Raw genomic sequence first — 13,925 nt, forward strand, 5'->3', positions numbered from 1 at the left:
TCCCTTTTATGGGGTAAACCCGTCAGCTGGCACTGTGTCAATAATAAATGGAATTAAATACATGGAAATGTGAAAGGGTTGAAGGGAGTAAAATTTTAAGATATTGAGGATGTGTTAATGGGGCAAGTAATTGTGAAAAAGGGAATGGCAACTGATATAGTTGTTAAGGTAGAAACAGAAGTAATTGGACAGCAGATGAATGTGACAATTTTATATAAATCCTGGTATGTATTTTTCTCCAAAAAAATTATTATACTAACAACGAATTCTACGTAAGATGGCACTGTAATAAGAGTTGTTAAGTATGGATACACACTTCACAATTCTCCTTTCTCTTTTCTCCTAATTAAAGAATTTCTCACACCATGTGGGAATTTAATAAATAAATAAATAAAAATATATCCAAACATAAAAAATTAAATTAACCACCATTCCCACTTTAGTGTCAACATTGGCGACTGACAAAAAATGGCTGCTTTAATATGCTGGACTGTAAAATGAGAGAAATCTAAAAATAAAATTTTGGTTGCTTTTGTAATACATTTCAGAAATATACAAATCTTTGAGGTAAAATTTTTAAAGAATCATGGTGCACATGTTGTTTTTAAATACATTTCTTACATAACATCCAATTACTTTTCTGCAGTATAATTAGGAAAGCAGTAACTTAAAACTGTTTTACACAATACCAATTACATGATTTGCAAGTATGAGAAGAGGTAAATGTAAATATCTTGCTGATATGAAAAATATAACTGAAAAGTTGTAACGTTCTCTTACATGTAGCTGGTTGATCAAAATGTTGCCACACAGCCCAGCATTAAGTGTTTGTGATAAAAGACGCAAAAAATGTCCGTTATAACTCCAAGTACTAAACATCACTGTGTAATTTTACTTTTGCTGTTTTCATATATTTTTACTTCAACATATAACGTACTCTGTCGTAGTTCACGCTTTTCCACACAGTGAGCGTGCTGAAGCCTGAAGGCACACATTCTGTCACCCAACTAATATTTGTCACATAACCTCACTATTAAGAAGTTACAAGTTTGGCCACAGAGAATCACCTGACCCACACAAATAATAAATTGGCTATAAAAAGCTACATTCAAGGAGCATGTACTGAAAACATATATCTGATCCCTTACTGTCAATAACTGGTTTTAAGGCTGGAAATTACATTTCAGCATTATTTTGTCCTGGCTTGCCTTTTTCAGGGAATAACTTCTTACAGTATATTATAGTGTAGTTTTCTTTTCGTGAATTGTAATGCACCATCAGATTGTATAGATGATGGTGAATTTCTTAATTTGCAGAGTGCCAATCAGAGTCTCAAGAAGGACTCTGCATGATAGTTGGTACTTACAACATAACAGATTGTCATCAGTCTGATTTCAGAGCAAATTCACAGAATGAATGGCTAATATCACGCTGTATATATATATTTTCATCTGGAAACTAATTCTGATGATCTCAATGACCGCCACTCAAGCACACCAACAGCCAGTATGATTGTAAAGTTGCAACACACCAACTCTCAATATGATTGTAAAAATACAATAAATATATTTTAATATTTTTCTTTTCCTTATTGTACTAATGCCCTCATCTAGAAAATTTGCCAATTTGTTACTGACCTTTTAATTGTGTTAATTTCAGGGCTGTTTAATATTGTTCAGGATATACATGGTGATTCAAATTCATATGTTCAATTTACAGAGACTGATAGTGAGATAATCTGGAACAGAAAATGTAAATAAATAGTTGCTCTATTCATCACCGTTGTCCAATTATGATATCCTGTCACATTTTTTGAAAATTAACCTTTAAATCATGCAAGACCTACAAAGATCCTCGCATTTTACTTGTATCTCTGATGTGGATGTCGTCTATTGTCCTCTCTGCTATGATAACTCAGCCAAATGTTTACATTTTCTGCTCTAAATTATTCATTTAACAGAATCTTAAAGTCTGGCCATTTGTATTCTGAATCACACTGTAGAAATAATTTCATAAAATCAGTCTAACAGCAAATCAGACATATATAAATATATAAAATATCTGCATATTTTACTCTGCTCCTTTATAATATCAACTATGACTGTTTAACTTATAAGCAATATTTTTGTTATATAAATACATGTCAATAAATATATAATATCTTACAAATAATTATATATGGATCTGCACACACATATACTATTGTCAAGCCACAAGTTTGCGCTCACTCCTGTTCAAGACAAAATTGGAATGTAGCACTGAAGATGACTTACACCCTGTAATGTATGGGGGCCATGAAAGGAGAACCAATAGCACATTCTGTTTCGCACCGTTCTTCCTGCTGTTTGCATGGCGTCCGAGTAGGCGTCTGAACTGGTGTTGGGAAAGTGAAAGCAGTTTCCTTCGTTTCGCTGCAGACTTTGTCAGCAAACTTCTTCTTTGGTGAATGACTTCTGAAATATTTGGACAAAGTTTCAATCTACATTTCAGACAAGAACCCTTTTTAATTTTTTGACTAAGTGAGTCATTGACTGACTGACAAGTAACTGCATGGAGCAGAGTTCATCTTGAGAAGTTGCACGCTTGTAAGAAAGAAAGAAAAAAAACTTTGAAACCCAAAGAATCTTCACTGTTTTCACAACAGCTTGCCACTGGACCCTTTTCTGATCTAGATTAATCATATACACTCTACGCAATGAGGGAGGCAGGTATTTGAAGATGGCTGTTTTCTTATCCTTGGCAACCTAAAAATATATTCACTTTTAAAGGACTCTACTCCACAGACTTAGTTTCCTTAAAACAGTAATTAGCACTGGGGTCGTACTGTGAATGCTTACTTGATGCAGTTTTTGCTTAGATGAAGTCTTCTATCAGGAGAAGGAGAAGCCTCATTTGAGGTTGATGACTCAAGAACACTGACAAGGCGACCTGTAATATTTAATGCCAATTTATTGAAATCATTATAGCCTTCAATTTTTTTTAATATATTTTTAATTGTATGTGGCTAACTACAGCATGCTGACAAACTTTAAAAAAAAATTGATTATTTTAAACAAATGGCTTACTGTGTCGTATGTTGCTCTGTAGATATGCTGATTGAAATCTGACAGATTTGTTGTCCGCACGCCCATCGGAGTCTGAACCTGGAGAGTCGTACTCTTCCGCGTCAGATTGCACTGATGAATGAACACGTGAATATTCATCACCTTCAACCTGTTGGGACATTACTGTTAGTCAAACGTGTTTCAGTTGCCAACATTTTCAGGACAAATCTGAATTACCTCAGAGCTGACATCTGCTTTCAATAAACTGCAATTTAAAATAAATTAATATAGTGAGACCATAATTTTTGAAGCTAGAAACAGGACAGGCCAGATGGATGCTTTCTGGGATGTTACGCTGTGTAGTCTGGTAGATATTGACCAACATTTCAGGGACACTTATTGCATCCATGATCAGGGAGACTCAGCACCCTGATGATGGAGGCAGTAAGCTCCTCTAAAACATTGGTCAATGTCTACCAGACTACATGGACAGACATTACTCCTGCTCAATAGATGCACCCACCGACAAGATTCTGAGATTGCCGATGATGAATCTCATTCTCTACTCACCTCCCCTGGAGCATAACTGTTGACATCAGGTGAATCAGACCCCTGATATACAAAGGTCTGAAAGCCCCTCTGACTTGACACTTGACTGGTAGGTTTCCAAGCTTGAAATGTGGCATACGGATAAATGTCATCATCATATTCTGAAAATAGAATTTTAAGCATTAGTATTTTTGGAATTAAGATTATACATATAAATAATTTAATTTAGTCATAACTAAATCAGTAAAGAATTCCACAGAGCAGAGTCCTTGAGAACCTAACAGTCACAGGAAATCACCACTTTTATGGAACCCAAAGGTTCTATATTACAAGGTATGATAATCAAGTTCCACGAATTCCCCCGTAAAAGTTTTATTTATAACTTACGAGGCGTAACATCAGGTTCAATGACAGTACCACACAAATGAGGTTCCCCATCATGTTTTGGTAACACACTGTAGGACTCTGGTTTGACAGGGGCATTCCCATCCCGTCGAGACAGAGCAACATCACTGCAGCTTGCTGGTTCTACAACACAACATATAGATTGATTTTCCAGTGGATCCAAAGTTGCTCAGTAACAATTAAGGCTAGTAAATTGTGGGAAGAGATGAAGAAATAACAATATGGTGACTGCATACAGGTTGGAAAATCATGTTATAATTTGTAACAGGGACAGGAATGTTTTTCTTGAGCTACCAAAGTCAGGGGCTCTTTCCTGGTTCATATTCATGAAAATAGCGCAAATGGAAATGGTTACACGTATCTGTATGTCGGCTATCACATGCGATGAACAACTTACTTCTCCTGAGACAGATGGCAACAGTGGTCAGGGTTAGCACCAGTGCTAGGAGACTCACGGAGATTGGTAGACTTACACGAAGGTACATATAAAATGGATTATCCACTGGTCCAACCTCCAAGCTCACATCTTCAGAACCAATGCTAACACCTGAAAAACAAGTTAATTTATCTTTAAAGGTCTAAAATAATTTGTCTTCTCTTAATGTTTTAATGACATATTTACAAAAAATCCCATTGTTTTGTCCTTCAGGTACAGCAACACATTACTGCTTATATGTCATAAAATAATTATGGATATAGAACTTTGACATGTAATGTTGGTTCTGCTTTTGTGTCAGTTTTTGAACCTTAATCATTTATTTAATTTATTTTTATTCTATATTTAAAATAATTTCTTACAGTGTTCCATCTTTGGTATTACTAACAGGTCATCATAATACCTTTATAGTAAGAAAGCAATCACTATAAGGTGCCAAAATGTTAAATACTAAAGGAAAAAGCAATATATATTCACGATATTATCATAATACATAAGGAGTTTTGTTATTTCAGTATAATTCATTCTAAATAACATTCAGGCACAGAATGGGCAAACTTTGCTAATTGCTGGAGAGAGGTGTCTAAGTACCCAGAGCCAAAACACCAGAGACTCATCTTGCAAGTCGAGCGGGACTTTTCAACAGCAATAAATGAAGTCAGGTACAAGATTTATATAGAGCTCACTAAGGGGACCATCAAGCTCCTCAGTCACCTTGAAGCACAACCAGTAAGACCTCAGATGGCCTGTCATTTTTGGCCTTGGGGTAAATGAGGGACTGACCCTCACATCAAAAGGATAGGTTAGGTTAGGTAATTCCTCACCTTTAAAGTGTTTAGAACAGCCTGCACTATATCCAGTCCTGAGCTTGATGAATCCAGTCACATACACACCTTTCCCCCTCGTATCACGTAAGGTTTTGTGTGCTTTTAAAGTGCATTCACAACTAAAGGTCACACTATTCATGTCTGCCTAAATGTAATAACAAAAGAACCAGTCAACCTACTTAATTCTTAAACCACTTATATTTTCATAAAATTCTACAAGTTTTACTAAAATTTGTCACAAATTCCAATCGTGGTTAAAATGGGCAGCAATAGTGAGCTCTATTCATGAAAATCTACATGCATTTTGATACAAGGCTGTGACTGGGTGGCAGACTCTGCTACAGGAATTTCCTGGAAATTTAAAATCAAATTCTGGCAAGGATCCCACAATTATAAATCTATGCATGTATTTCCTAACTTGTTACCTCTCTCCAGTGCATGTTACATGCCCCATAGATCTCATTCTCCTTGGTTTGATGACCCTAACAATGTCTGGTGAAGAGCAGAATGTACAAAGCTCCGCAGCATGAAGTTTTTGTCACTGTCCTGTTATTTATTCTCCGCTGGGTCCAACATACAAGGAAAGTTCATGACTGAAGATAATATAATGTCACATAAAGTACAAAATTCGATGTCATTACTCAGCACCTTTGTCTGTGAGTGTAGAAGCTTGGAACACAGTGACAGTCGCTCCATGTCTATTGTGCGCAGTTACACGAAGTCTGTAAAATGTTGCTGGCTTAAGACCTGAGATTGTATAGCTGGCTAGCGGAGGAGCACGCTCCATTACTGTCAACAAAACAGACAATCAGTAATCATATATAATAAACTCTTGAACAATCTTATCCATTTCTCCCTCGGTAAACCTCGATGTCTGCTCAGCCGCACTTGTCCATTGGTATTTTCTTACGTGGCAACTGATAGTTCATAAGGTGACCACTGTGTGGTGTCATGGTGGTAAATTACAGAAAATTAGTTAACTGGAACGTGTACTCCGGCTTTCAGAAATAAGACATTTTATGTTCTACTACAGATAATTTTAACAAAACACAAATTAAAAATGGATGCTTTCACTAGAAACAATGTGATATGACTAATACCAGGGTCATATCCCACATGTCACTATAAGAGATTAATAGCATTTTTAAACTTTAAAAACTAACTCTTAACTGACAAATCCCCAAATGTTAAAAAAGCAACATAATTATTAAGATTTACGTCAGACTACACAGCGCAACAACCCAGAAGACGGAACTCTTCATACTCACTGCTGTGAGAACCTCAAGTCTAACATAATTATTACTTATATTATTAGATATATCACAATTGAGTGAAATGATTATATGGTAAGAAATAGTACTAGTGGCCCTGAAATTCTATTTACTAGCCAGATGCTGACATATGCACTCTCATGTAGATAACCACTGGCCTTGGACATCATATATGAAAAAAAAAAAACAACCTCAAATTGACGTGCATTGAGTTTTGTATTCTCCAATGTAGCCAATTTTCCTAAAACCTTGAATACAAATGTTGTATATTTTACACTCCCTGTGCTTACATTTTTGACATACAGGTTACCACCACAGTACCTATGCTCCAGTTTTGCTCCACAGTATGACGTTCCAAAACAAAATGTGAAATGGGACATCCCCCATCTTTCCAGCGCTCAAAATGTAGGGTAAGAGCATGAGAGGAGCTTGAAATAGCATCTGCGCTGACAGGCGCACTTGGTTTGTCTCCTAAGGTCCACACTTCTGTTATGGGCCCTGCTTCCCCCTCACCAACCATATTGTAGGCTGCCAAAGAGAACTCATACAATGTTCCACAGTCCAGTCCACCCACTGAATAAGACAGCAAATGCCTAGGCAATCGCGTCTCAATCCACCGATTCTGAACTGATCCAACCTCTCTGTAGTGCAAGATGTAGCCATCCAAATGCAACAGTTCTGAGGCTCCAGAATTCACCCACTGGAGCGTCACATTGTACCAGCCAGCGGTAATCATATCTATGGTCGGAGGAGCTGGGGGAACTGTAAGGGAAGCAACATTTTTATATGAACTCAGTAAGGTAAAACTGTCCCTGTGTTTAATCAGAACATCAACAAGACATTATCAGGTAGAGGGGTAAAGATCCACTCATTCTTAATCTCGGCGCTACACGAAAATGAGAGGCAAGCTTTACGAACTACCAACTTTACACCTGGGGAAAGAAAAACAGGTAACCTTAGATAGGAGTGGGCGTCAGAGTCAGTTTGGTCTTACTGGTGGCAAAGAGAAAAATTCCTACACCATATTTTGAAATGAAACTCAGTCATCCAGATCATTAAAGTCATTTTTGTTTCTCAGGTATTTGTGGTGTTTTTATTCGTACAGATTTTCTTGTCACAATAGCAGTCAAACATCCACCCACTCGCCCAGTATTCTACTATAAATCCATTAATCATAATCTTTCTCAGGACGCTAGTAGTTACTCATCTAGCCAAGAAATTTTCTACCTTGTATTAAATCTAAATGTCCAATAAAATGTTCAAAGTAGCCCATCATCTGGCCCTACCCTGAGCCAGAGGAACTTAGTTCACACCCTATTTCTTTATGAATCTTTCATCTGCGTGTAGGTCTTCAAAGTTGTCTCCTTACTTTAGAATTTTCAACTAAACAGGCTCCCCTCATTTCATCCTCCCTAATTTTATTTCTCTAATCACAGTGCTAGAGGTCTGTACTGGTTTCTTGAACTGTCTACATTACAACAACTGTCACGTCAAATTATTCATTAATTGTAAAAATACTCACCAAGAACTCTAAGCACATGGACTAGCAATTCTGAATGATGGATATTATGAACATTGCATGAGTAGTTGCCTGCATCAGAAGGGGACACAGACTGCAGGCGTAGTGTGCCATTAGGGAAGATAGCAGAGCGCTGTCCAGCTTCAATTCTGTTAGAATTAAAAGTCCAGAAGATCTCTGGATAGGGATTACCAACAATACGACAATCAAAATTGACATCTGTCTTCCAGGGAGAAGTCACAATTGCGGGGAACGACAAAATTGCTGCAGGGACTGAAACAAATGAGATATTATATAATACAACACAAAAGAGAGAAAAAGAGGAACCAAGTAGCGAACATTCTGGACGCTCAGCAGTACTAACACCTAACCCTGCCAGTGAACATAATACTCAGCCAGTCCTATTCCCACAACCTATTTTCCTAAGGTCATTCTTAATGTTATCCTACATTTTCTTCTTGGTCTTCAAAATTGTGTTTTAAGAGCATTCTCCACCAAAATCCTGTATCTATTCCTTGTGTAGTACATCTTACCAACTTGCCAAACATACTGCAGCCTCCTAGATAAATAAAGAATGACTTCTTGGGGAAAAACATTTTAAATACACAAAAGAATTCTGTGAATTTCAGATGGATAATGGTTCAAAAATCAAATCCTTAACATTTATGATTCAGTTACAAATAAATCTTAAGAATCCTTTAGAAGAATTTATGATCTTGTGAATATATACATTTGTTAATAATACCACAGCAAAATAGGACCACATAGTTCCATTATGCCAAGGACAATCACAATAATTCTTACGGTATACACTTACCTCTAGAGCTGGGAGCTAGACTCACAACGGGGGTGCTTGGTCCCTCACCAACATGTGTCACTGCAGTCACCCACCACTCATAAATACTTTTCTCTCGTAGCTGGTCAGCTTCATAATGAGTTCCTGTTGGGGGTACAGTGTGAATAACTGGGTCCTTCGGTACACCGTGACGAACTTCCCGTTCATATACATTGTAGTGAGTAAGTACACCATTATTTCTGGTTGGTGGGGCCCAACCCAGTATGGCTGAACGGGGAGAACTGAGGGCCACCCTGACAGACGCAGGTGACTCGGGGACTGCAAGTAAGATTTATGATAATGTATATGAAAAATGGGGTTATAATTATGAATACAAGTGCTATTCATTTGTATAACTTATTTTGTAGCTCCAAAGAAATATATTTCTAAGGCTAGTTAAGTAATTATCCCCTTTAGCTGTTTTCAAAATCATAAATTTTAAAAAGAATTATGCCAAGTATTTAATACATGTTATGAAAAATTTGTGCTATTTTTATTACTGTGGATATCTTGTACACAGAATGTTCTGAAAATCTTTTGAAAACGTTTTTCTAGTTTGTTCTATGTACTGCATGGGACAACTCTGACATTCTGACTGCTATTATTTGGTCTTTGGAGAGTTAGATAGTTTGGATAGCTGCTCATCGTAAACCCACCGATGACACCGCACTGCAGGAAAGTGTAATTTTAACAAACTCTTACCATCTTCTGCTGTGATGCAAGTCACAGATTCACTCCATGGTCCAGTACCAATGGATGTCATCGCTGTCACCCGAACAGAGTAGTTACAATATTTATCCATATCCACTAATACAGTAGACAATTTATTATTAACTTCCAAAATGATGGTATCATCATCTAGGGATTTGAAACCTTGAAAAAAAAATTATGAAATATCATAAAATCCATTATAAGAGACCAAAAACACCAGATTACAGTTAATCCCAAAGCTCCTCACATTCAATTCCATGGATATACAGTAAAGTAAGCATGGAATGAATTTATTCTACCACGACAGCGCAATATTCCTAAGCAGAGTTTCTTTCTGTCAATTTACAAGATTAATACAAAACAATAAGTGCAACTTTTTGTATTTGTACATTATTAATAAAAGTGTAAAGGCATACTCCAGTGATACATTCACATTTTCAAATACTCATTTATTGCACATAGTAGCAAGAATTTTCCAAATTAAACCTGCTTACAGTTTTCATGAAAAATTCACACATTTTTAATTATACACACACACATTTTCATTTGTCATAGTATGATAAAAAATGTGACACAGCAAAGTGGAACTTATAGTACAAATAATGAACAAAAATTAGCATGTAATAGCATGGTAAAATGCTATACAGAGTACTCAATATAATATTTCAAATATTGTTAGAAATCCTAATATAGTCTCTTAAAAAAATAGGTAAAATAAATTTCTCATATATACTTAGACGTTTGCATCTTCTTAAAATGTAATATTCTAGTTTTAATATTTCACTTAAGATATTTCTACACTTAATATCTGGAAACTTCTCTGTACTTACCAGCTGAAGCAGAAAGTTTCTCATATGCAATGCGATAGCCAGTTATAACTCCATTTCGTGACGCAACAGGGGGCGGAGACCATGCCATATGCAAACTTTGAGATGTGACAGTACTGCAGTGTACATCATGTGGTGGGGATGACGGTGCTGTAACAAAGGGATGAACTTGGGTGTATAACTATATATTCCTCATCTTTCGACGTCGTTTCACTCTTACGTAGGTCAACGCACAAAATGTCTCCCATCTCTTCTATGTTCACTAACTTTTTCCTTTTTATTTCTTGCCAATCTTTCCCTCTGTTTTTTGAAGTCTTCTTGTACCTGGATGAACCATCTTGTTCTAGGTCATCCCATGGGCCCCTTTTGCTTAAATTTTAATATTATCTTACGAGAATATTTCAGTAGACAGAGGTAAGTGCGAATGACAGCTGTCATTCGTGATGTAGTTAAAATAAAGCTAACTAAAATGTTTAAATGGACTCGTCCTCTGGTGTCTACACTGACCTGCTTCTCCTGTGACTGCTATTACTCCGGAACTAGCCGGTCCCGCTCCAACATTGTTGAAAGCCTGAACAGTCACTTTATATTTGGTGAAACTACGCAGCCCTTCCAGAATCCATCTATTTGAATCATCTTCTTTCACAGTTATGTATTTGTAGCGGTCTTCAACTCCAAGCCTAGAGTAGTATGTTATAAGAAATTAGTTTTTTTGAGGAAAAACTGTTACATCATTATCATGATTTAAAAAAAACCCCACTCATCTGAAATACACTCACCCAAGCTGTACATAACCCAAGTAATAACCAAGAATTTGCCCATTGCGATCATTCGGCTCAGGTGGGTTCCACGTGGCATGCAACGCGTGTGGGCCCACTGCAATCACGGCGAGGTTCCGAGGAGGACCAGATGGTACTTCGGGCTCTGTCATTATGCTCACTGCTTGGCTGGGGGAACTGGCTCCAAGCTGGTTGAAGGCAGTCACCCGGAAGTAGTACGTCGTTGCTGGTTGCAGATCGGTGATCCTAGCCCATGGCTGTGGTGCTGATGGAGATGTTTCCTGCTTGAAGTCCAGCAGTACAGGGTTGTTTTTTATTTCCGGAAAATCTTCTGAAATTGTTACCAGCACATTTTTGTGAAAGGTCACAACAAAAGATGAGATTATCAAGGTCACATGTTAATTTTACAAGGAAAATTACATATAACTGCTGAACAATTTATCTCAACATGGATTAACTCATATAGTGCATATATTTAGTATTGCCTGAGGTTTCTTTAATACAAATTGTACCTAAATAATAAGATTCCTTATTTATTACAACAATTTTATAATCATATATAATATATATATATATTTATATTGACCACTTTTCTATTATTTACAACTGCAGTGCTGTAATTTATGAATTAAATGTTAGATAAACAGTGAAGCAGTACAAAACAATATCACACTATAAAAATTCATTATGATTAAAATGAGATTTGAGGGTCTCATAGGCAAATATAAGGTACAAATACATTTAAATTCCATTTTGACCCCTGGTTGGCCTGAGAATGGTATAATTATACAAAAATACGTCTCCAAATAAAGAAGCATAAATTTTATTACATAAAGTATGTTGAAGGTCTTAATTAGTGCATTTTATTCATGTCAAAATGGCACGAATCTTGAGCAATAAAACATAAACTGAACAGGAGGTAATTTTTGAGACTGGCTCTCATCTAACAATGAAAGCAAAACTGCAGGCGATTGTAATAAAGCAAGCAGAATTGAGATAAAAGCTGGGCAAGATCTCAATACGCTTGGAGACTTTTAAGATACTGAGAAAGTTCACCTGGATTTTGTGACGATGTTACTGCGTAATGTAGGATTGGGCTGTTTCCATTTTGTGGTTCATTCCAGGCCAGTTTTACATCGCGACTTCCACACTCCAGCACACGAATATCAATTGGTGGTTCAGGTACATCTGTAAATGCATGCATTGAAGAATTAATCTTTACTTTTACTATAATTAGGTAAATAAGTAACCAGGAACTTACAGTCTGTCTCACGGGCACAAAAACTCACTAACTAAATGAAAGAGAATCTTTGAGATACTGAAAGACCCAGTGAAGAACCTATAATCTTTAATGAAATGTTCAGAACAGCTACTTATTGGAACTATTTTGAGAAAGTTAAATCCAGTCCACATCTTATACCCCACGTCCTTAAGATCCATTTTCATATTATCCTTTCATGTAGCCTAGTTCTCTCAAGTATGTTCTTCTCACCAGGATTTCCAAATAAAGTTTGTATGCATTTCCTATCTTTCCTTTATAAGCTACATCCCCTGCCCTTGATATCCCATACATTATTACCCAAATTTCTTTGACACCCAGAATCTCAGTCTGGTGTCTGTGACGAATATACTTGAGGTCCTCATTCCAGCAACTGTATCGTACCTTGAACAGAGAGTTGAACAACTGTCTCGTCCTTTCCAAATGGATTTGATGCGATGCAGACATATTTTCCAGAATCTTCAGTTACTGCACGGTGAATCATCATCTGTGACATGGCTGAAGAGTCCAAATGACTCTCCTTCAGATAAAACCTAATGAAATAATAAGTAATGGCTTTACAGTATCCCATTATGGAAATTTAATAAACCTAGTGGAAGGAGGAAACATTTATGGTATGATTTTACAGCTCTCATGAAATAGGTTGATTATCAACGTCAACACAGAAACACAGCTTAGTGACTTACTCAGAGACACAACAAATAGAGGTGTCAAATTTTGGTTCCTCTTAAATATGTTATTGCCAGGAGATGGTTTATGTTTGCAGTAATGATCAAGGAAAGGTACTGTCCCATGACAATGGAGACTCCAAACAATGCTGATCTCCACCAGACACTGCCACACACCAGAAGGGTAAGACAATATTTTCTTCTAACGCTACAAGGCATTAATATAACCTATTACGTAACATTAAAATATAAATATTAAAGCGTTATGCCTTTATCATGACTTGCATCAAAATGGTAAAGAGTAATGAAAAATATGTTAGCTTATTATAGGATTATAAATGTGAAAAATCAACTGGGATAAATAGATTTTTCATTGAAAGTTTATATTGCAGAAGATCTTTGAACAAACATAACATGAAGTGACACAGCCTCTGGTTTAAATAGAAAGTTGCAATTTTTAATTCTTGAACTTAAAATATAATACCTGAGAATACTTAAGGAAAAATTAAAGATATAAAACTGAAAACAAACTTTTCATAAAATTTTTCACTATCAAACTGAAAGCTGAATGACAGTTTTGCACACTGCCATGTTCTTATTTTATACTTACAGTATATCAAAATGTGGAAAAGATATAAATATTTCTCTAAATGAATAACAAATGATATGTAAAACTGTTTTGAAGGCCCCAAATGGCACAGTAATAATTGATTTATTAATTTCAAGTTAAATATAAGAAATAATATTGCAACCTGTGAGCGTAACTAACCTGATG

General features: G+C 36.3%; 1 protein-coding gene across 6 annotated transcripts in view; it reads right to left on the bottom strand.

Annotated features, from left to right (window-relative positions):
• Positions 1-196: 196 nt before the first annotated feature.
• The window catches only part of LOC110834095 (cell adhesion molecule Dscam2), a 55,221-nt gene continuing 41,492 nt past the window's right edge, over positions 197-13,925 (bottom strand). For 5 of the 6 annotated variants that reach the window (XM_087354287.1, XM_087354285.1, XM_087354288.1 and 2 more), the window contains 16 exons: positions 12,867-13,015; positions 12,260-12,391; positions 11,204-11,534; positions 10,932-11,104; positions 10,428-10,574; positions 9,589-9,759; positions 8,869-9,165; positions 8,055-8,324; positions 6,854-7,294; positions 5,910-6,050; positions 4,396-4,545; positions 3,981-4,121; positions 3,615-3,754; positions 3,066-3,213; positions 2,838-2,928; positions 197-2,453 (listed from right to left, as the gene is read on the bottom strand). In XM_087354287.1, coding sequence (XP_087210413.1) covers positions 2,270-2,453; positions 2,838-2,928; positions 3,066-3,213; positions 3,615-3,754; positions 3,981-4,121; positions 4,396-4,545; positions 5,910-6,050; positions 6,854-7,294; positions 8,055-8,324; positions 8,869-9,165; positions 9,589-9,759; positions 10,428-10,574; positions 10,932-11,104; positions 11,204-11,534; positions 12,260-12,391; positions 12,867-13,015 — 3,106 coding nt within the window. In that variant the 3' untranslated portion in view covers positions 197-2,269. Of the gene's footprint in view, positions 2,454-2,837; positions 2,929-3,065; positions 3,214-3,614; positions 3,755-3,980; positions 4,122-4,395; positions 4,546-5,909; positions 6,051-6,822; positions 7,295-8,054; positions 8,325-8,868; positions 9,166-9,588; positions 9,760-10,427; positions 10,575-10,931; positions 11,105-11,203; positions 11,535-12,259; positions 12,392-12,866; positions 13,016-13,925 lie in introns of those variants that run through there. The other variant, XR_015536630.1, reaches the window with a different exon arrangement.

Source organism: Zootermopsis nevadensis, unplaced genomic scaffold, assembly GCF_977971745.1.
Source record: "Zootermopsis nevadensis isolate Lab colony 2312 unplaced genomic scaffold, Znev_1.0 Znev_ptg000023l, whole genome shotgun sequence".
Taxonomy (NCBI): domain Eukaryota; kingdom Metazoa; phylum Arthropoda; class Insecta; order Blattodea; family Termopsidae; genus Zootermopsis; species Zootermopsis nevadensis.